This window comes from Urocitellus parryii, chromosome 1 (genome assembly GCF_045843805.1).
Source record: "Urocitellus parryii isolate mUroPar1 chromosome 1, mUroPar1.hap1, whole genome shotgun sequence".
Classification (NCBI taxonomy): domain Eukaryota; kingdom Metazoa; phylum Chordata; class Mammalia; order Rodentia; family Sciuridae; genus Urocitellus; species Urocitellus parryii.
The window spans coordinates 107900267-107924182 of NC_135531.1; the positions used below are offsets into that span (position 1 = coordinate 107900267).

Here is a 23916-nt window from a genome sequence, read left to right on the forward strand (position 1 = left end):
CAATATTAAAGCCCACTTTACTACAAACAAGACCTTTCTTGAATTGATGCTTTAAGACGTAAGTCTTGCCACTCTGTGTTTCAATCACAGTGAAATATTTTATTTAACATAACATACTCTACACTTTCCAGGCCTTTGTTTCCTTTTCTTTCCTGTTCCCTCATGCCTGACTATACCTTTCCTGTTTGCCTGCAAATGCTAACTCCCTTACTTGAAGAACCTTCCTCAACATTCCTTCTACGCCGATTCCCAAAGAGGATCATGTAAACACCACCTCTCTGCCCCTAATTTGGGCTGCTAATGCCACCTACCGTATTCCACAGCTGGCATTCTAACATAATTTTCTTCTTTGTCTATCTCTCGTACTAAATTTCTTGAAGGGCAAGTTTCTAAGTTATCACATCACAACTTTACTAACTCCTAACATGATGAGGGCACAGAGCACTCAATAAACATGTGGCAAATGGATGACCAAAAGAAAGGTGAATTACCTTGAGCAACTCCACCACAGTTTCTGCAAATCCAACCACATACATAGCAACTGCAACAGCATTGGCAAAAGCGAATATCAGGCCAATTGCACCACTGAACTCTGGCCCTAGACTTCTTGATATTAAATAATACGCTCCTCCTAAAGAAAAGAAAGAAAAAAAGAAAGTTAGGATTTAATACTGATCAAGCCTTTTAAATACATAAAGAATTCACAAAGCAGATGCCTTCAGTAAGCACAGCAATTAAATTAAGAAAAGGTGAGTATATGTTCAGGAACATTAAAAAAAAATTCTTCACAGTCCAATGCACTCCATTAAAAATTCCCCCAAATTAGGGGAATTCTCCCACAAATATAAGCTCATCCTATTTTAAGTCCCCACTTTCTCTTTCAAGCTTAGATTAAAATGGGCAGCCCCATATTCATAAATATCACGATCATTTCCCAATGATTTTCCAAGTAATATGTTAATTTTAAAATTCACAGTTGACCTGATTTCAATTGCTTAACTATTATGACAATTTGCAGGTGGCATGAATACCAAGGCAAAAATAAAACAATTCTCATGACAAACTGCAAAGAAAAGCATATAATGGCATCCCAAAGAAGTAATTTGTACTCTAGTAAATCCTGCCTAAAAGGCAGAATAAACAAGATACTACATGACATTATCACAAAGCAAGTATTTTTCTAACTTAAAAAATAAGTATGAAGATGTGAAAAAAAAATAAGCAATACTACTGGGCGCAGTGGCACACGACTGTGATCCCAGTGGCCTGGGAAACTAAGGCAGCAGGATCACGAGTTTAAAGCCAGCCTAAGCAACAGTGAGGTGCTAAGCAACTCAGTGAGACCCTATCTCTAAATAAAATACAAAATAGGGCCGGGGATATGGCTCAGTGGTTGAGTCCCCCCACCCAGAGTTCAATCCCCTGTACTAAATAAATAAATTTAAAGCAGTATTATTTGATTTGAAGTCAATCTAACGTATTCCTGAAATCTAATACTTATAAAATTCTAGTTTAAATCTGGTTTCTACGTCATAACCAAATTATTAGTGTTAATAATATTGAAGCTACATAATATATATATATATATATATATATATATATTTCTGTATATTAAAGAAATGCTTAATTTTAAGGCCATTTAGTGAAATGCTATTAAAACAGATGAATATTTGTTTCTATTATTCACCCAGTATAAAGATGATAAATAGAAACAACACAAAATTCTACCATTTGATAAAACACTAAACATGCAAATTTCATTTTGGAAATACCTGTAACACCAATTATTTATCACAGAAATCATAAAGAAAAAAAAATGCAATCTTACAATTTAACATAAGTCTCATAATTTGGGATGAAAATGACTTTAAAAATTTCTCAGAAATATTTCTGAACACTAAAAAGTCCAATAAATTTTTATGTAATAATAATTTTGTAAGTCAAATAAAGATCTTAATAAAATCTCTAAAGACATTAAATCACATGAAAGTTAATTACAAGAAAAATCCCTGGCATATACTATGTCATAGCCTATAAACATGTATGCTTTCCAAATTAATATTTTTTCACTTACTCTTAATACCAACAATGAATTGACAACTATTATTTATCCTGATTTTATAAACAAGAAAATTAAGTCACAAAGAAAGGCTAATTGCAATCACAACCATTTATATGTTTTCATAGTTGAAAAATTAAACTTTAGAATAAGAACTATCACCAATAAGAATCCATTTGTTATGTGCTCTAGCATATTGATTATATAAAATGTCAATTTTGACATTCCAAATGATTTAAAAAATCTTCCACAAACCTAAACTTAAAACCCAGTTTGTTACTTGAGAGAGAGAGAGAGAGAGAGAGAGAGAGAGAGAGAGAGAGAAAGAAATATAGATATTTATATTCTATTGTCAGGAAATTAATAAGTGACAGTGGATAATAAAGAAAATAAAAGCATCTATTTATCTTTAATTTTTACTCCTGATGATAAGCAAAAGTTCTATGCCCTATTCCTCCCCATTTCCATTCTTGCTTCCTAGAGGTAATGTGACTTAAAACCTGCTTTCTGTGGCTGGGGATGTGGCCCAAGTGGTAGCGCGCTTGCCTGGCATGTGTGCGGCCTGGGTTCAATCCTCAGCACCACATACAAACAAAGATGTTGTGTCCGCCGAAAACTAAAACATAAATATTAAAAAATTCTCTCTCTCATCTCTCTCTCTCTTTAAAAAAAAAAAAAATCAGTCCTAATATGGGCTGAGAAAAAAACTAAAAAAAAAAAAAAAACTGCTTCCTTCCTTCTACTAGAATTACCCATTCTAGCAACATACTATTTTAATCTTCATTTTATCTATGAGAAATAAGGCTTAGAAAATTAAATAATTTGGTCAAGGTCGTGCAAATCTACAAATGTACTTAAACTCAGATCTTTCTATCTTTGGGTGTTTACCCAATACAAAATTTATAATAAAATCTTGAAACTCAGTCTGTAATGGAAAATGCTCAAGAGTACAGTAAAAAACAAAAACAAAAAAAAACTATGCTCAATTAAAAGGCATCAAAACAAAAATTAACTACTTTCTTTCAAAAAATAATCTATTGTTCAAGCAAACACAGAAGTCAATATCAGGGAAAAATCCTCATGGAGGCTCATAATCCAGCCATAAACTACCCCAATTACTGAGTACAGGGAATGTATTCTTTTGCCAGGCACTATGGCGCACGTCTGCAATCTATGCAACACAGGAGACTGAGGCACGAGAATCTTGAGTTCAAGACCAGCTTCAGCAATTTAGCAAGGCCCTACGCATCTTAGTGAGCCCCTGTCTCCTAGTGAAATATAAAAAGGAACTAGTGATGTGGTTCAATGGTTAAGTACAGAAAGAAAGGAAAGGAAGAAAGAAAAAAAAAAAGTAAGATGCCAGAAATGACATGTAGTGATAAAACCACACTGGGTTCTCTTATTATTCCATGTGGATTCGCAGATTTGTAGTCTTTCTAAATCTCAAATCAACCATAAATACAATTACATTTTGAAACCAAGTTAAAATATTATTAATTATTTAAGAAAATGCCCATGTCAAAAATTATTCACTTGCCAGGCATGGTGGTGCATGCCTCTAATCCCAGAGGCTCAGGCAGCTGAGGCAGGAGGATCATGAGTTCAAAGCCAGCCTCAGCAACTTAGTGAGGCCCTGAGTAACTCAGTGAGACCCTGTCTCTAAATAAAACACCAAAACACCAAAAAGTACAGTGGATGTGGCTCAGTGATTAAGTGCCCCTGGGTTTAAAATCTGCTACCAAAAAAAAAAAGAAAGAAAGAAAAGAAATAGAAAAAGCAATCATGAAATTCATTTGGAAAAATAAGAAGGAGAATTGCCAAAGCAATCTTTAATAAGAGTGAAGCAGGAGGCATCACAATGCCAGATCTTAACTATACTACAGAGCTATAGTAACAAAAACAGCATGGTATTGGCCCCCAAATGGCATGTGCCAAAAACATACATTGGAAAAAGGATAGCCTCTTCAACAATGGTGCTGGGAAAATTGGAAATCCATATGCAACAAAATGAAGCTAAACCCTTATCTTTCACTTGCCCAAAACTCAAAGTGGATCCAGGACCTATGAATTAGACCAGAAACATTGCACCTAATAGAAGAAAAAGCAGGCCAAAATCTTCATCATGTTGGCTTAGGACCTAACTTCTTTAAAAAGATTCTTAAAGCACAAGAAATAAAATCAAGAAGCAATAAATGGGATGAATTCAAACTAAAAAGCTTCTTCTCAGCTAAAGAAAAAAAACCAATAACCTGAAGAGAGAGCCAAAAGAATGGGAGAAAATTTTTGCCACACGCACAGACAGAGCACTAATCTCCAGGATATATTATATATATATATATATAAAGAACTCAAAAAACTTAACACCAAAAAACCAAATAACCCAATCAATAAATGGGCTAAGGAAATGAGCAGACACTTCACAGATGATACACAATTGATCAACAGATATATAAAATATATTCAACATCTCTTGCTATTAGAGAAATGCAAATCAAAACTACTCTAAGATTTAATCTCACTCCAGTCAAAATGGCAGCTATTAAGAATACAAACAACAATAAGTGTTGGGAAGGATGTGAAGGAAAAAGCACACTCATACATTGCTGGTGAAACTACAGATTGGTGCAGCCAATCCAGAAAGCACTATGGAGATTCCTTGGATAACTTGGAATGGAACCACCATTTGATCCAGCTATCACACTCATTGATCTATACCCACAGGACTTAAAATCAGCATACTACAGTGAGTGATGCAGCCACCTCAATGTTTATAGAAGCTCAATTCAAAATAGCTAAACTGTGGAACCAACCTCGATACCCTTCAATAGATGAATGGATAAAGAAATGGTGAAATATATACACAATGGAAGATTATTCAGCCTTGAAGAATAGAATTATGGCATTTACAAGTAAATGGACACAGTTTGAGAATATTATGCTAAGCAGAGTAAGCCAATCCCCAAAAACCAACGACTGAATGTTTTCTCTGATAAGTGGATGCTGACCAATAATGGGGGCTTGGGGGGAAAGGGAAGAATGGAGGAACTTTGGATTGAGCAGAGGGGAGGTGGGGTATATGTGAGAGGGGAAGTTGGCAGAATGAGATGAACATTATTACCCTATGTACAGGTACTCCATTAGTGTAAAAAATAAAATTAAAAAATATATTTATATATATATATAAAATTATTCACTCACCAGATTTATATGTGAGTTACTTGTAACATACAAGTAGTGTTTTACTGAATCAAAAACATACTATATTTAAACCTAAGAAAATCTCATAAAACAACTGTTGCAGAACTGCCTTTTGCAGCCTTTTCAAACATTTCATTTACCTGAAAAGTCAGTTTCAAATAAATTAGTTACAAAGGAAAAGAAGTTTAAAAAAAAAAAAAGAATAGAACTATGGAGTTGAGGGCTGGAGATGTGGCTCAGCGGTAGCGCACTCGCCTGGCATGCGTGCGGCCCGGGTTCGATCCTCAGCACCACATACCAACAAAGATGTTGTGTCCGCCAAGAACTAAAAAATAAATATTGAAAATTCTCTCTCTCTCTCTCTCTCTCTCTCTCTCTCTCTCTCTCTCTCTCTCCTCTCTCACTCTCTCTCTTTAAAAAAAAAAAAAAAAACTATGGAGTTGAATTATAACAGAGCTTCTTGCTTGGGAACGCTAGAAATGAGTAGTTAATATTCAGTGATAACCTGTTTTTACCAATATAGTAAGCACTCTTTGTGAAAATGTGGAAAGTATTTTTCCTCTCTTCCAATATTTGGAACAAAAATTCAGAGGTCTTCAGTTAATTTTAAAGAAAGGAAAACGATGTAGACATTTAAGAAGGATTCACAAGCAGAATCTGCATAACATTTCATTTTACTGGGAAAAAAGGGATGTACCTAATTCATTTATGCTCTCATTATCCATATATGTGATAACATTTATCAATGCAACACTGCATTAGACAAGTTACTATATGTCAAAACCATGGTATGATCCTAGCAGCTAGGTCTGAAAAAATAACAGTACTATTATTATCAGAACATAAGCTCCAAGAAAACTGGATCTTATTTGACTTACACTGTTATAAACCCAGTGTCTATCACAAAATACTCAGTAAAATTCACCTTAATCATGGACTAGGCAGGTTCATATTTATTGTGAATTTTTAGAACTACATGACTGAAATTTGATGTAACTTGGGTTTTTAATTGAAATGGCAATGACCTATTGTTAAATAAGTTAGTTAAGTGTACCAAAATAAAGTGGTTGAGAAATCTTTTCCTTCTATTACTAATTCTTTCATTCATTAATATAGTATAATTCAAAAACCAGAATTTATACATCTTATACTTGTTCAGATCCCTGAGGCTAGCCTCTAAGTGAGTCTATGTGTACATTAGTTGAAGATGAGAGAGTGTTGGTTTGTGATATGAGTAAAGCCAACACCATCTAATTATAGAACTGTAACAGGATTCATGCAAATTTTGTAAAACACAAGCTTTCAAGAACATTGATGTGATTTACAGAACAAGAGAAAGCTCTAGACACCCAGCAAACTGAAATAATTTTAAACGTAAGAATGTATCTTTCAGGCAGGAATTATGCCAGAGATGAAGGCAAACTTCATTAGTTAACTGGCACTATTCTTCTTTTCCTGGAGGAGGCAGAAAACCTAAGGGATGATTTTCTAACCTACTGCCAGTGGCTTTAAATAGTACTCCAAATCTCCTTTATAATCTAATCAGCATAAAACTAAGTATTTTTTATTTCCTAAATTTTTGCTTTTCCAGAAACCATGTTTCCTTATTAATTGAACATCATTATATTTGTTTGCAAGTTGGCAGTAAATTCATACTAGAGAAACAAAACTACAACTTTTCTAGATGTCTGTTTAAACTCTAAAATGTAGTTTAAGCTAAAGTTAAAATACACCAAAAACATAAAATCTCTCCTAGGGCAAAAAGTATACAACTCTAGGAAAAGTAAAGACTTCACATACTTCCACAAAGTTAGAAACATTCCTTTTACAACAAGTACAAAACATTCACTATTAATAAAATACAAATAGATGTTGTAATTCAGTTAAGAATCAAGGTTGGGTATGTGGGAGACTCCCTGCTGAAGCTAAAGTTAAGTTTCCATCTGGCAAGAACATTACAGAATCTCTTATCCCTCCCCCTCCTCTCAGAAGGGCGCCAAGCGGAAGAGCGCTAAATTCAAAAGTTTTCTCGACCAATCCCCACTGGACATAGTGTCCGCTTGCCTGTTCCTGAGTCACCCTGCCAATCAGCATCCGGGACATCTACGCAAAACTTCTTAAGCCAAAGCTTGCAAGCTTAAGCTCTGCCCTCTTCCTCTTCTTTCTCTCCTTTCTCTACTATCTTTCTCTTTTTCTCTGCTCTCTTCCTCTCTCCTCTCTGCCTCTCCTTTTCTTCCCCAATACATCTCTTGGTTGAATCTCCGTCCTGGGTGAGTCACTCACCTTTACAATCAAGATAAGTAAAACAAATTGTTAAGCACTGCCTCAAAATAGTTTCTTTATATAATTTTTTTTTTTAAAAAGTAAGTTATCAAGTTTAAAGGGGGATTCTTCAAATTTAAGAGTAATAGTGTTCTCCAATCTTGGAATAATATTTTAGGTATAACATTTCCTTTTCAATCAACTTAAAATTTACAGAAAAGCTCAGATGGGTCCCCAGATATCACTATTCCTATAGCATTCCTCCATTTTTTTCTTGACACTTTGATTTTTCTGGATAGTTCCAGCTCTACCATCCTCCTCTCTTAGTAGCCCTTACAAAGTAGGCAGTCAAATCATAGCTGTAGAAGATCAATTCTAGGTACTCTTGATAATACCCTAAAGCACTGTTTATGGTTAATGGCCAAGAGAACTTAGAGTCTCTTCAGTTTTACACCTTAACACCTTCAATTTTTTGGTTCCTTGAAATTCTGTTGAACAAAAAGCATTCCTTTTTCCACAGATTCCCAGTCTAGACCTGTTATCATCTTCCTGTACTGTCATTTAACTCTCCTAAGTATTGTACTAAATGCTCTTGGAGTTATCCTGTAATTCAGATTCAATTTGTTAGAAAATAATACTTAACAGGTACTCTTAACAAGTAAAGAGTTTACAGAGTTAAAATATTCTAATTCTCTTCCATTCTTCACTTGTTATTGTAGAATAATTATCTAATGAACAAATTTCTTATCAATTTCTTGGTTGGTTTATATTTTGGTAAGAAATCTTTCATCCAATAAAGTTTGATCCAACACTAGATTGTTTAACTTTCTCAAATTTCAGGTTGGTTCCCTACCATTTCCCAAAGATTAGACATGAGTTTTTTTGTAATGTTTTACTGTGAACTTATGGATTTTTATCATATATTGTGCTTTTATCCAAATCGATTATTATCATTATTATTGTTCATATTATCCAAACTTCAGCCAGTGTTAGGCTCTTAAGTTGGTTCCTTAAGTTGGTTCCTGGGTACTTTTGCTATAACTAGAAGCTTCTGTTATCTTCCTTACTTTTGGAAATGAAAAATGACTATGCACTATGTTTCCTGTCCAGATCTGAAATTAGTCATGCTTCATTCTTTTCAGTGGAAATTCACGACATGGGTACTTGCTGCTACCGGGTTAGTCATTTATTACAGGTCATTTTAATGGAGAGAGCTAAAAATTATGTACTTTGAGGATAAAACGTATGATACTACATACATAGTATTTCCAATCATGCATATGGGGTATAGATCACCTTGGTTTTATATCTGTGTCTACTGTCTCCCATGTGGAGAATAATTTTTTTCATGATACAAAGATACTTTATTGGAGATCTACAAGTCCCTGAGTCAGAAACAGAGGGTCTTAAATTCACAAGAATCTTGAGGAAATACTACAGAGGAAGCAGCTCATTTCTATTTTGTAAAAATCAGTCAGGTGTCCAAAGTCACTAACACAAAGTGAAAAATAAATGCCTTCTAATGTGTCATAGTATTTGGTCCTTTCTTCAATCAACAACTTTCTCTTTTATCTTCTTTAGGATTATTTCAGCAAATGTGCTAAATTCTTATTTATCTAAGTATCTGGTAACAGAAGAATCCCAAATTTTATGATATAATGGTCTTTCTCCCTAAAGGTTCTTCCTCTTTAACTTATCATTTTGAGGAAACATTAGCAAAACTACAAAACATGTGAATTTGTTGGAACAGAGCTTCATAGGTTCCAAGTTTTCACACTTTTCCCTGGCATCTAAGACAAGAGAATATTGGATACAGTCCCCAAGGTAGACAGATTTGTGACTAGATAGATAGATAATCATATATATATATATATATATATATATATATATATATATATGAAGTACTACTATATGAAGTACTACTACTAAAGAAAAATGAAATGGCTTTTTGGGCATAATCCAGGAAAATCTATACTTTCCAAGATTCAGATTCAAATGTAAAATGGTCCAGGGTTCATGCTGCCTGTGGTTTCATGCCCCATTCTCATAGAGACTCACAATCTAGATGTTGAGGTTAGAGGGTAAGGAGAAATTCTTTGATGACTTGCTGATCCCCTGCAAATACCCAACACCATACCCTTGTCTCCTGTTAATTATTCCCAATGTCGGATAGAAATGAAGCATTTCAGTGTTGTCTGATTAACTTTATTAGACATATCCATATTTTATACTCTAACAAAGTTCAAGAAGACTAATACAAATATAAAATTTCAGTAAACAATGATGCTTACTCAGTATACTGATAATCATATTGATACAAGCTACCAGTTTCCCAGGGCTTATTGATTTGAATCCTTTGGTGTCTAAGAAGGATAAAGATGTTGGTGAAAATGAAAAGCTCAGTGTGGCTCTCTGTCTCCCTCACAGAAAACCTGACACAACTAAAGCAGAAATTTTATTCACATAATGTCAAATAGGTACATTCAAAATAAATAAGTTAGATGGAATAGGTGAATGCTATTCTAGGTTGATTTGCTATGGTGACTTCACAAGTGCTAGTTGACATTCTTTGCTCTTTCTCCAGGATTCCCCTCACTCCAACTGGATGAAAAGTTTTGATTTGGAAAATTGAATTATTTTATTTTCTCAGGGGTCTCAAGGTCATGCTCTTGTTTTCTTAAGTGCTTTCTCTGGGGAAGGCAAAAATCTCATAAGGCGCATCCTGTGGACTCCATGAAAGAGGCCTCAGGGTGTTCAGAGAAGACAGCTAGACTTGAAGGTATAAATTCAGAGTCCAAGGTACAACTCTCATAAGCTGTTAGAACATGGGGAAATTACTCTACTTCAGTTTCCTTTAATGAGTGGGAAAATGAAGTTATACTTGTACAATGTAGACCAAATGCCTGGATACATGTGACTGATACAAGGGATAAAGCTTACGAGGAAGTAACAAGGTACAGCCCAGTTTAAAAAAAAAAAAAAAAAGACTAGTTAGAACCTCTATTCTTGCTACCAGACAGACTTAACATTTTAGATGTTTTAAAACATACATGGATTATATTAATATGAGTCAATATAAAACCTTACACTCAACATAATAGTTTGGAAGTGCTTGGTAGCAACTTCCTTGCCTATATACACTTGGTATATTCTATTAAGGCAAAAAATAATTAAAAACAAGATTTAAATATCAGTTTATTTAATAATTATAATATAATGAAGTGAAAAAGACTGAATTTACCTCCTCTTACAAATCCATTAGTAGCTATTGCTGATGTAGACAATCCTGTGATTGTTGTCACAATAGTGGCCATTGTTATTACTAGGACTGACAGACCTTTAGGGAGAAAGGAAAGAAATTGAGAATATATATATTCTTATTTAAACTTGCCATTATCTAGAACTGGTTGGTCTGAATACTTTGAATTTACAAGTTAAAATTAGCTACTTTTAATCCTATTTTTTTAAAAAAACCAAATCAGAATTGTGAAAAAAGTAAATTAATTTAAGAATCTTGATAATAAAGGAAAATATTGCTCAGAAGGACTCCCTTGCCTGAGTTTTATGAGATTGAGAGCTCAAAGGCACATGCTATTTTATTTATTATGTTCAAATCAATTAGTAAGGAAGTTCACTTACCTATTCCAGCTTGACCTACAATCCATGACAACCTAATAAAGAGCATCACACCCCAAATGTTCAACATACAACGTACCTGGGAGGAAAAAAGAGACCACATCACAGATGAAGAAAGTAATCAAACATATATAGTAATAAATACTAAACTGGCCCAAAGTAGAAGAACATACCCTGGAAACTACAGAAGCTGTATAGTTTTTAAATCTAACTCCTCCTTTTTAAAAGAGCTTAATGTGAAAGCTTACTGTTAAGCTAAATATAATGTAACATAAATACATGTGTATAGATAAATGTGCTCAATCACAGACATCAGAAGTAGGAGAAGCAACACAAAAAAGGTACAAAAAATATTGTAAGACTCCAGCACTTAAAAATAATTCACATGCCCTTTTTATCATGAGTTTAAATTTTGCTTGTTCTTTTACAACATCCTTATTTGAGTAGTTAGCAAATTAAACCATTACATATTTTTCAACATATCAATTGTTCATGTTTTTTAAAAATTTAAAGTTTAATAATCCTACCATACCTTAGGTGTTTCTTTCCTGTTTAAAATAAATTACTTCTGAAAGCTTCCCCAATTTATCAAGAAAAATTTGGTTAAATTAATAAATACCCTATCTCCTCTACTGAATATCCAAAAGAAAGGAAGCACATTAATTGGTCTTCTATAGACTCAGATACAGTTAAAACAGAAAAAAGAATTCTCTTGAGAATTGATGACAATATTAGGTAGCTTTTATAATCAACAGAAATGCTGTACTCTCAAATTAAGTCTATTAATACATACTAAAACACCCTTGATCCAACCAAACTTCACGACTCCTTTACTTTCTGCAGTGTATGTGACCACAGCATCTCTGGTTGGTGTACTTTCTTCCCCATTTGCAAAGCCATCCTCAAAAGGTTCCTAGTCATAAAAAGAAATGTACATTATACTTACGAATTATTAACTGTGAATGATACATGCATACCCATGTTTACAGCAGCATAATTTATAATAGCCAAATTATGGAACCCACCTAGGTGTCCATCAAAAGATGAATGGAGGGCTGGGGATGTGGCTCAGCGGTAGCGCGCTAGCCTGGAATGCGTGCGGCCCGGGTTCGATCCTCAGCACCACATACCAACAAAGATGTTGTGTCCGCCGAGAACTAAATAAATAAATAAATAAATATTAAACATTAAAAAAAAAAAAAAAAGATGAATGGATAAAGAAATGTGGTACATGTGCATGAATTTTATTCAGCCATAAAGAAAAATGAAATTATAGCATTTGCCGCAAAATGAATGGAGCTAGAGACTATCATGTTAAGTGGAATAAGTCTAACTCAGAAGGCAAAGAGTTGTTCTATGCTTTCTCTCATATGCGGAAGCTGGAGAGGAAAAAGGAAAAAAATGAGGGGGAGGGGTATTCTAAAAATTAAAGGGAGATCAGGAGAGGAAAGGGGCCAAGGGGTGAGAGGTTGGGAGAAAAGAAGTAGTGCTAGGGAGTGATACTGGCCCAATTATATTGTTGTATTGTGTGCATGTACAAATACATAACAACAAATCCCATCATTAGGTACAACCATGATATACCAATTAAAAAAAAAAGTGGGAGAAAAAAAGAATTATTAACTGTGAGATAAAGAAACTTCTTTTCTTCCTAAGTAAGCTGTTCTAGGCATTTTGTTATGGTACTAAAAAAACTGATAAATACATAAAGATTTCTGATACTTCACCTGAGAAAAATGTAAAGCAATAAACTCAAAGAAAAATTTTAGTCTCACCATTATGGTAAACCAATTTTAATAATTCTAAATTTTACAGTACTTAGTGAATACTGTCTGCAAAGTACAAGCTTCCTAGGTCAATCAATTCAAACTTTGTATCTCAAGCCACAATTCATATTACCTAGTTGTCACCCTTCTTACATACAAAGTTCAACATCAACAATTTAAATTTCTTCATCACCTAGCATAGTCCATGACAGTAGGATTCTCAACATTCATTCATATCTTGTTGTTTTCCTTTGTTAATTGCTTTTAGTTTGAGACATGAACTGGTTGAAACAATACATTTTCCCAACCAATAGGTAAAGTTTCATGTCTAATTCTGTAATTCCTAGTTTTTGTCCCCATACCTTTTCTCTTTCTCTCTAGGTAGTTCTCAGTACACCAAAGAAATATAACAACTTTCCAAAGCAAAATACAAAGGGATTAGGAAGATGGCTTGGAAAACAGAAGATGTTCCAGATCTAGAATCATGTTCCAGATATTATTCTCATGATTCCTACTCTATCCACATTCTCAACAGAAAGGAACAAAATACAACTATACTTTGGGCTTTCTTTAAATATAAAAGAGTCAATCAAATTTTTAAAACCAATCCCTGAATGAATTCTGAATATAATTATTTAAAAGAAATGAACTATAGCAAGTTCTGTATTACCATAGACCAAAATTACCTTAGACCAAAATCTTTATAAACTTCCCTTTGTCTTTAGGTTGCCTATTGCTATTCCTTGCCCTGCATAGAATATCCTATGAACATGGTAACCACTAATCATTAAACTTTTAGAAGTATGTATATGTAGCCAGGTGGTGCATGCCTGTAAACCCAGCGGCTTGGGAGGCTGAGGAAGCAGGATGGCAAGGGAGTTCAAAGCCAGCCTCAGCAAAAGTGAGGCACTAAGCTACTCACTTAGAGACTGTCTCTAAATAAAATACAAAATAGGGCTGGGAATGTGGCTCAGTGGTCAAGTACCCCTGAGTTCAATCGCCAGTGCGGGAGGGAGGGAGGGAGGGAGGAAGGAAGGAAGGAAAAGAAAAAAAAAGGAAAAAAGAAATATGTATATGTAAAAACAACAACAAAAAATATTGATCATAGGTTTGTATAGCTCAATCACAAGAACAACCCTACTTTGGCTTTACTTAGATTGTAAAATGTGTTCCAGACCATAAATAGTCAATAATGATCCCAAATAGTACAAATGATTCCTAATACAGTCAGGACGGAAAAAGTTTGCCGTTAATCAATTAAATTTAGACAAAAGTTTCCTAGTTTTTACTCTAGGATGTAGAGTTCTCTTTAATTAGTTTATGAAAGAAGACTTTAAAATATTATATAACTTCCAAGTGTTACAAGTAAATATAATATCTATAATATGCGTAGAAAAAATACCTCTTTCCAACTCTATTAAAAGAAAATTAAAGATGTGTGTAACCTTATGGGCTGCTGTTTCCAAGGCTAAGTATCAATGTGGGTGTCTTTTTAGCAATGCAAAAGTATGCAGGCATCCTAAAATTTCTGCTGTGGGTGTTTATCAGCATTCCACTTCAAAATTGAAGATCTAGCAATTCTGATAGTTTAACATACTATAAACAATTATGTTCAGAAACAGATTTTCCAGAGTATATGAAATAGTATATTAAAATGAAGATGCAACCACACAAAATGAAAAAAAATTCTAATCATCTTCTGTTAGCTCTATTAATCTCTAAAATATAATTCAAAAGTTAAAATCAATTAAGTATGCCATTTGTTGTTCAATTAGCAAACTTAAATATAATGAAAGTGAGGTCATAATTAATTTCCTGAAATACCAGGAAACCAAAATGAATACCAATATTAATCTTTTTGTTGTTGTTTCTCATGTATTTTGTTGGTGCTGGGGATAGAATCCAAGGCCTCATACATGCTGGGCAAGCCATTCTATCACAGAAGTGCATGATATATCTCCAGCTGTTTCTTTAAATACATTAGCTTCAGAAAAATAAAGAAATTATCCAATATATTCACTCCCACCCAAAAAAGAAACTATATAAAAATTTCATTATATAAGAAAAAAGTCAAATATACCAAATATTGTCTAATATTCACATATGAACTATAAATTAGGCTAATACAGAAGTACATAAATAAAAATCTTCAATTCACTTGCCATTTACATAGAAATGATGGGTTTATGTTTTAAACTGTTTTCTACACTAATACATAAAAAGCAAAAACATAAATGATTTTATGGATAACTCCATTTACATGAAATAGGCCATCTTGGGTATGGTGGTGCATGCCTGTAATACCAACAGCTTGGGAGGCTGAGGCAAGAAAATCTTAAGTTTGAAACCAGTCTCAACAAATCAGCGAGACTCTGTCTCCAAATAAAATATAAAAATGGGCTGGCAATGTGGCTCAGTGGTTAAGTGCCCCTGGACTCAATCCCTGGTACAAAAAAAAAAAAAAAAATGAAGTGGACCAAATTAACTTAGCATTATTCAGGAAAGTAACTTCCAAAAAGTACCCAGGGATTTTGAGTCTACGAAGTTGGAACTGAGGGTGGGGATGACAACAGAACTGGAAAAGAGGGAGAGCAAGAAAATATGGAAGACCCAGGTAAAGTAGACCTTCAGTATTTAGAAAGATTTTTTTATAGAAGAAATAAAGATACTTGTAAATTATGTCATCCTGAAAGGAATATTTCAGGAGCAAGAAGACAATTAAAGACTCTATAAAGTAGTTGAAAAATTCATGAAAGGAACTTAAGAGAGGGGCCAGGGATAAACAGCCAGTGGGTAAAACTATGGAAACAAAATTGAGAGAAACTTACAGAGAGATGCAACATTTTTCAGTATTATGCAAAATATAAGAAGGAAGAGAATTCTGGTTTCCATGGTCATTATTTCTCTATAAAGGGGTAAAGAAAAGGAAGAGTTTTTATACTGTGGATGATATCATCTCTCCCTTGCATATTCAAAGCACAACCTCAACTTGATTATTCTTTCTCCTTTGATCATGGTCAACTTTTTATTGCTTCATGCCCCCAGCCAAAGTCACTAAATAGTACAGCACAATCTTACATTAAATGCAGGTCAACCTGGTTTTGCCCCACTACCATATCAAAAGTTTTTTTATTAAGACATCCAGTAACTTCTCTGCTGCCAAATCTAATATACATTTTTTAAAAAATTACTTTATTTTTATGTATAGAAATGAGAATCGAACCCAGTGCTAGACAAGCACTCCACCACTGAGCTACAAGCCCAGCCCCCCCATATACATTTTTTAGGCTCTGTCTTGCTGGATTCCTCTAGCTGTATTTTATACTACAGTCCAGTGTATCTTTTATGAAATATCACTCTTTCCCAGTTGCTTATGATTACATACTGAGTCTTTTTTCAATGTGTAGTCCTAAACCTGTATCCTTTTCTTATGCTATATTTTCTTCCTATGGTTACCTCACTAGACGCATACCTTAAATACCATCTATGTGTGACAAGTCACAGTGATGGATCAAATTCATTTCCAGATCAGACTTCCCCTCTAAATTTCAACTCTGTGTAAATACTTATGATAGTACTTTGATGTTTCAACATTTACAAATTTTTTTAAACTGGATCTGGCAAGTGTTATATTTATTTATTTATTTGAAGATTAAGGCAAATTAGGAAGATGAAAATGTACGCTAACTTGATCAGCAAGGTAGTATAAGGATATGAAAATTCCCTTTCTGATATCCTCTAAGATTTGGACTCCATTTATATGCACCTTTTTTTTAAATAAATTTGGACATGTTTTTTGAAAAAAAAAAAAAAAAAAAGTCTTGCATGGTTTACCTGTCACCAGCCTGTTCTGGCATGCTTCTTGATAATATCAGAATCATCTGGGTTTAATGATAGCCAAAGTGCAGAGTCTTTGGTATCTGACACATGCCAATTCAATATTACTGCCACCAGTGTCAGATACCAGTCTGTGCAACATGGCTATTCTATTTCATATTTTCTCAAAGCTGAGCAGTCATCAGGGTGAGCAATTTCATTTTGCCCCTCTAATCATCTTCAGAGTCTGCCTGTACTCCAGCACATACTTTCCACTTTTCATAACAAGTTGGAGCCTAAAGCTGATCCACTCTAGACACTTAGTCTTTTTTGCAGTCATCATCTTCCTGCCTTAAATTTGGGATGGCTCCCAACAAAGAAAAACCAACCATCCACTCTGCTTACTATTCTAATCCTTACCAAATGAGAAAAAGAAATAGCCAACGTACTATAATAGTGACTTTCTTCTAAGTGAAAAGAGTTTCTTTTTTGGATATAATTTTTAGATCCTGAAAGGTTTCAGTGCAAACTGTCAAACCAAAACATACTTGACCAAAAAGACAGGAAGACTTAAATCCTTTATAATGTTTTAGGATGTAAATATATTTTAGATTTATTCCTACATTCAGGTGTCCTTTTTTTCTCAATTTCCAATATCTAAAACTTAACTTTTTCAATTTACTGATTTATATTTTACATATTAAAGGTCATATTTTAATTCTGCTAGAGCTAAAACACTGCTCATGAAATACTTGGCTTATTAGCTTAAAAACAATTTTTTTTGGGGGGGGGTACTGGGGATTGAATTCAGAGGTGCTTTACCACTGATCTAGAAACACTGATCTAGACTGTGTTTAGAAACACAGTCTCACTAAGTTGCTTAGGTTCTTGCTAAATTGACAAGACTGACCTTGAATTTGCAATCCTGCCCAGCCTCCCAAGTTGCTGGGATTACAGGGTGCCACCATGCCCAGCTCAATGAAACAATTCTTAAAATATCAAGTTATTCATTCTTACCTAATACTAAAATTTTATTTGGTATTTTGGAGCAAATTCTTATGTAACCAGCTTTACTTCTAAAAACAATTACAAAATCAAGCTTTGAGGGAAAAAGTATTCTTTATTTTTAAAAAAATTATAATAAAAAAAAACCTTAACATGGCTTTAACTTTCTGTAACAGAATGTAGGACTGTCTTCAATGTGTATCCTTATTAGTGCAAAAATATGCATATCAATGCACTTCACATTTTTAAATATACATGATATTAATGTATTATAGTTCTTCCTTTTTCTTTGGTTTTCACATCAAGTGTACAATATAACATACAATGTGGCATAGCTGTTCCTTATGTTGTCACTGGATAAGGATGGTAATACCCAGAAAAGTGACTGTGCCAGAATGATTTTGGATCTTGTGTTTTTTTCCACAGTAGGCTGATAAAAACTATTTTTCACTGTGTGAAGAAAAATTGAGATTATTTAGACAATCAAACTTCCCAGTACAGTGAACATACCAAAAAAACACATTTCTGGCAATGTATTACCATCTATCACTTTTAATACAAACTTATTCTTCTTTTATAGTTAAACCAGTAAAGGCTTGGTAAAAGTGTCTTTGCTCAGTTGATTTCAGGCATAATAGGCAAAACAACAGCTTACTAATGGTTTATTTCTTTTAATTTGGAAGGGGGGTATGTTTTGTTATTTTATTGGGATTTTAAAACACAAGTGAACAAAGTTGTACTAAAATTTCTCTTTAGGTTTTTCTAGGTTGACACAATGTTTTGTCCAGGGAGACTAAAGGATGCCCAAATATCATGTCTTTAAACAGGAAAATGTTCCAAAGCCCTTCAATCATATATAATACATAAAAAAGTCTAAAGTAACTTCTAACGCTGTTCTATTATTTGAAGATGCTGCATTTGCAAAAGCAGTTTCTGGGCATAGATAGAATCACTGTTCATTCATTAAGCAAAAGGTTTTTTTTATTTTTTATTTTTTAGTTGTAGATGGACACCATACCTTTTTATTTTATTTTATTTACTTATTTTTATGTGGTGCTGGGGTTGAACCCAGAGCCTCGCACGTGCTAGCACTCTACCGATGAGCCACAACCCTAGCCCATTAAGTAAATATTTATTAACTAATTTTATCAAGTACCATGTTAGACACATTTCAGCCCTCTTAGAGTTGCTATTTTTTCAGTAGAGTCTAGACATAAAAGACAAATGTTCTACCATAAATCGGGACATTTTTCATTGTATAAAGCAGCCTCTATTGAATTTGATGTTCAATCCAGTCAAATGCTGCATGAAAACTACTTCAGCTTGGTGTGGTAGCATGTACCTAGAGAACCAGCTGCTCAAGAATCTGAGGCAGGAAGATCACTAGATCCCAGGAGTTCAAGTACAGCCTGAGTAATAAATCAAGACCATCTCAAAGTAATGATAATAAAATAACAATAACACCCACTTTACTTTTCAAGTTACAATCCCACTCTGAGAAGCAGTTCCTCTTCTGTAAAATAGAAATAATCCCTGCTCACCAATATTATTCCCTTTGGGACCTTAAGGTTCTCTAAATAAAGATCAGTTAGTAATAAAACAGCCATCTAAAGCAGTTGAGACTGCTAGCTCTTGGCTATTAAGTTAACTGATACAACTAGATTATAAGACTTCAATTTAAGTGCCAATCCCAAATTTGGAATGAGACATTGACACACATATTCAAAATAATTAATGGGAAACTTTTACTCTATTGTGGCCTTACTTTTTAATTCCTGGACACTCTTTGGTAAGATCAAGATTTTTCCATCAGTAGATTCTATAAGAGCAAGGGCAGCATATTCCTGAGACTGCATATGCATTCAGTGCCTAGTCAATTCTGTACCTGTTCCACCTGTTCAGAAGCTCTGACCCATCACAGTATGGGATGACCAAGAACACACCCTTAACTACTATTGCACCTGGGATCCTCTTACTGTAATACCCTCAAACAAGTATCTGAAATACACAGTGTAAAGGTTTCCCCCCCCCAACTTAAAATCACATATTGGTTTATTTCCTATCAGGCTTCATTCTATGCATATATTAAGATGTATTTATAAAAAATGTATACAAAAATACATAATTATTCAGCTCAATATCATACTGTATATACTATTATATGTATATTTACAGATGAAGAAAGCCGAATATGAGTTTTTGTTTTACAATAAAACAGTTATGTGCACTGATATGCACTGTCACAAAGTGTGTCAAATATATCATTTACCCTGCAAAATGAAGACTGAAGAATTATAAATTAAAAATTAAAAAGACTTTCTCATATTTTGATCTATGAAATAAAAATTCTTCCCCAAACACAACTGATGCACCTTTTTATATTGTAAACCAAACCTTAATAGCCTAATGGGCCAGAAAAGAAACATGAAGAGAGACAGAATGGAGGGAAGGGAGATACATCACTATAAAGCTTTTATTCATTTAATAAATTACTTCTTCAGATGATAGTGCTATGTACAGGGTAGTAGTTATGGCACAGAATATAGAAATTTTAAAGACAGAAAACTGTTTACCTGGATTCAGATTAACCAACTTCAAGTTATTCTGGCAGTCTATATTATTTAAATGTTAAAAATTTCTGGTAAATAAAAGCCACCCAAAAAGTCACAAGTCCAACATTAAAGGAGATCACACATAGATAAAACCAAAACAATAATTGTTCCAGGAGCTGAGTTTTAAATTATATCCAAAATTATAATGTATGCTAAAGAAAATGAGATGAAAATATTTTTGAGTAGCATAACAAGCTGATTTCTTAAATATTGTTTTCATGTTTCTGAAATATTCCTTTAATATTTCCTATAAACAAACAAATATTTGGAATAATATAACAGGAATAGGAATAAAATCTTCCCTATTAAAGTTTCCAATTCTAGATAAGAATTTGTTTGTAGGGTAGAGAATAGCTCAGCTTCTCATATTTGTCTTAGGGTGAATCCTGGCATAGAATCCAACTGGGAAAAAAAAATTGTGTTTACTGAGATATATACCAGCTTTTTGTGTGTGTTAAATAATACTGCAAAATACAAAGAAATAGCCTAAAAACAAGTTTCTTATATAGTTTTCATAACCTAGGTGATTACCTGTGATCTAAGAATTCTTAGCAGATGAGACTCTCATAATCTGGCTGGCTTACTTTAATGACAGCCACCATTTTCTGAATGCCTACTATGTGTCAGACACATCCCTAAGTGCTATGTGTCCTATTTCCCTGAACTGATATATCTTAAGAGACTGAAATGATATTATCTCCATTCACAAATGAGGGAACAGCCTTTGGAGAGGTTAACTTGCCCAAATCAAAAAGCTTATATTAACATGGCAGAGAAGATAATCTTTTAAATAGGAAAGAATTCCACATATTACAGGGAGTCATGGTAAATTACTTTAGGTATCTAATTTGGACATGGGAACCAAAGACAGGCAACTCGGAAAACTATCCTGCTCAAACTTCCCAATTCTCCAAATATTTTTGTTCTTCTACTTGCTTCATCTTTCTCTCATTCTTTTGTTCTATAGAAAGTCAGGGCTTCTAGTATGGTCCTCATAAAACGGACAGCAGAAATCCTCCACTGGATGGCCCCACAGTAAGTTTTTTTGTTTGCTTTTAACTTTTTGTGCTTTTTAGAAATGTTCACCAGGATATGGTACACAGTGTAGTCTATGAAATTCTTTCCCAGACACTGGTAGCGGACAGCTGTACTATATCACCTATGGAGGAGAAATGTAGAAATCTACCTGAAAAGATATACAATGTTTAAATATGAAATGGAGTTATATGTGTTATTATCTTTGGAAGTTTATTTGGAAGCTATTGTAATAAAGATGGTAGTTAAAATATACCAATCATTCAATTTCTGTTACCTAGAATTGTCTTTTTCCAATGAAAAATCTTCATTAGCACCTCAAGCCAATGTTTCAAGTCATCGGGCTCCCCATTGCAATCTCTGAAACCTTGGGCCCAACCACACACTCATGCCTCTTTTAGGAAAACTTGAAAAATAAAATTATCCAGATAGGAATCTTTGGATTTGTTAGTGTTTTGTTATCGTAAATAATTAAGACTTGACAGGATTATAGAAAAGAAAAATACGAGTCTGCTTCTTCCAGATATAAAGTCCCTGTTTTTCCAACCATAGATCACTTTCCTATTTCTATTAATTTTTCTTGAAACTTCTTATGCACCCTCAAACTCATCCTTTAATTTGGAAAATCAATGAGTTCTAATTACAGTGTTCAATTTGATATAGTTTTGCTTTTTTTCTGAAATACTGGTGTTTTTCTCCTGAAAAAACTTTTGGCTTGCTATCCCCTTTGTAATGCACTTTGAAGACTGCTGACTTCTCCTCATCCTTCAGTCTTGGTGTAAATGTGGCCTCCTCCTTCTTATATCACCTACACAGTTTCTTATCAGTGTCCTTTTTTCACCTTCATGGCATATATAGTTCTTTTTCATGTAGTTTTTAAAAACTTATTGGTAATCTACATACTCACCTCCACTCCTCTAATATATATTAAATGGAAGGTCTAAAGCAGCACACACCTTTCCTTTGGCTTTTATCAAAAACATAGTAAATGGCTGGGTGCAGTGGCCCACACATGTAATCTAAGCAACTTGGGAGGCTGAGGCAAGAGGATCTTAAGTTCAAGGCCAGCCTCAGCAACTTAGCACTTAGTGAGACCCTGTGTAATAATAAAAATTAAAAATAAAAAGCAACTTAGCAAGTCCCTGTCTCAAAATAAAAAAGGCAGGAGATATGACCAGTGGACCCCTGGATCCAATCCCTAGTACCCACCCCACTCCTCGAAAATGCAACAGAGGTATAATAAATGTGGTAAATGGATATTCAGTTTTTATTGTCACTTCTGTTTCTTAAATATTGCCTGAAACAGTAGAGTGAAATGAGAAGTGGCAGTTCCCAAGTCAGATCTAGGTACAAATCCCAGCTCTGCTATTCACTAAGCTAGTGATATAACTCCTCTGGCCCTCAGTTTCTAAAACCATGAAATGGAAATATTACTTACCCCATATTGTTTGAAAAGACAAAATGAGAAAATATGATGATTATATAGAACACACAAAAACCTTAAGTATTGCTGGCATGAATATCAATTGATAAAAAATTGGGGTGATGGACATTTTTTTCAACTTAAAAAGATGCATACCCTTTAACCTAGCAATTCTACTCACAGGTTCATTCTAGAGATATCCAATACTTCTACAAAGCAGCATACTTGCATAAATATATTCATATCAGCATTATTTATAATTACCCCAAACTAGGAACAATCTAAAGACCTACAACTGCAGAATAAAGAAAGAATATAGTATATTCATACAATGAAAGATAAATGGCCACAAAAATGAATTGAAGTACAAATACAGTATAAATGAATATCATAAGCTATGAGTGAATAAAATATAACAGTTGCCTGACATGCTGACACAGTAGCCCAAGGTATTCTGGAGGCTGAGGCAGGAGGACTGCCTGAGCACATGAGTTCAACAACAACTGGGCAAAATAGCAAGAGGCTGTCTCAAAAAACAAATATTCCATTCATACAAAGTTTCAAAGGAAGACAAACTAAACTAATAGCCTCCAGGAATACACTCAAAAGTGTTTTAAAAAAAAAATCAAGGCCAAGACTCAAGGATGTGATCACCATTAAGTCACGGCAATGGCTACTTTGTGGGACAATTAGAAAGGGGTGCACAGAGGATTTCAGGGGTACCAGCAAGTGTAATTCTTGGTCTGGATGTTTCCACTAGAAAAGTTATATATTTATTCTTTATGTTCTTTTTTATATTTCACAATAGAAAAGATTAAAGATTAAGAAAGAATATGTATTAAATACTTAGTATATTACCTGCCATTAACTGAGTAAGAGCTTGATAAACTTTGGCTATCACTATAAACAACTAATGAATGAATGATGAATTAGTGCCACTTGACCATTTGAGTTTAAAACTGGATGTTAAACAAATTTATAAAAACAAACACTGCAAAACATCATTAATAAGTTCATACTATTACATAGCTTGTAAAGTATAATGCAAAATTGGCAACTTTAAAATTTATCTCTATATGAATAAAACAAAAGCACTGTTTTTCA

The 23916-nt window shown here is 33.8% G+C and overlaps 1 protein-coding gene across 12 annotated transcripts in view; it reads right to left on the bottom strand.

The window, feature by feature from the left end:
- The window catches only part of LOC144255993 (solute carrier family 12 member 2-like), a 110736-nt gene that overhangs the window by 73099 nt on the left and 13721 nt on the right, over nucleotides 1-23916 (bottom strand). For all 12 annotated transcript variants that reach the window (XR_013344028.1, XR_013344031.1, XM_077801169.1 and 9 more), the window contains exons 2-5: nucleotides 11949-12068; nucleotides 11159-11234; nucleotides 10761-10856; nucleotides 492-631 (exon numbers count right to left, since the gene is read on the bottom strand). Coding sequence is in view for 10 of the 12 variants with exons in the window: in XM_077801169.1 (XP_077657295.1) it covers nucleotides 492-631; nucleotides 10761-10856; nucleotides 11159-11234; nucleotides 11949-12068 (432 nt within the window). In the remaining 2 variants the exon portion in view is untranslated. The remainder of the gene's footprint in view (nucleotides 1-491; nucleotides 632-10760; nucleotides 10857-11158; nucleotides 11235-11948; nucleotides 12069-23916) is intronic.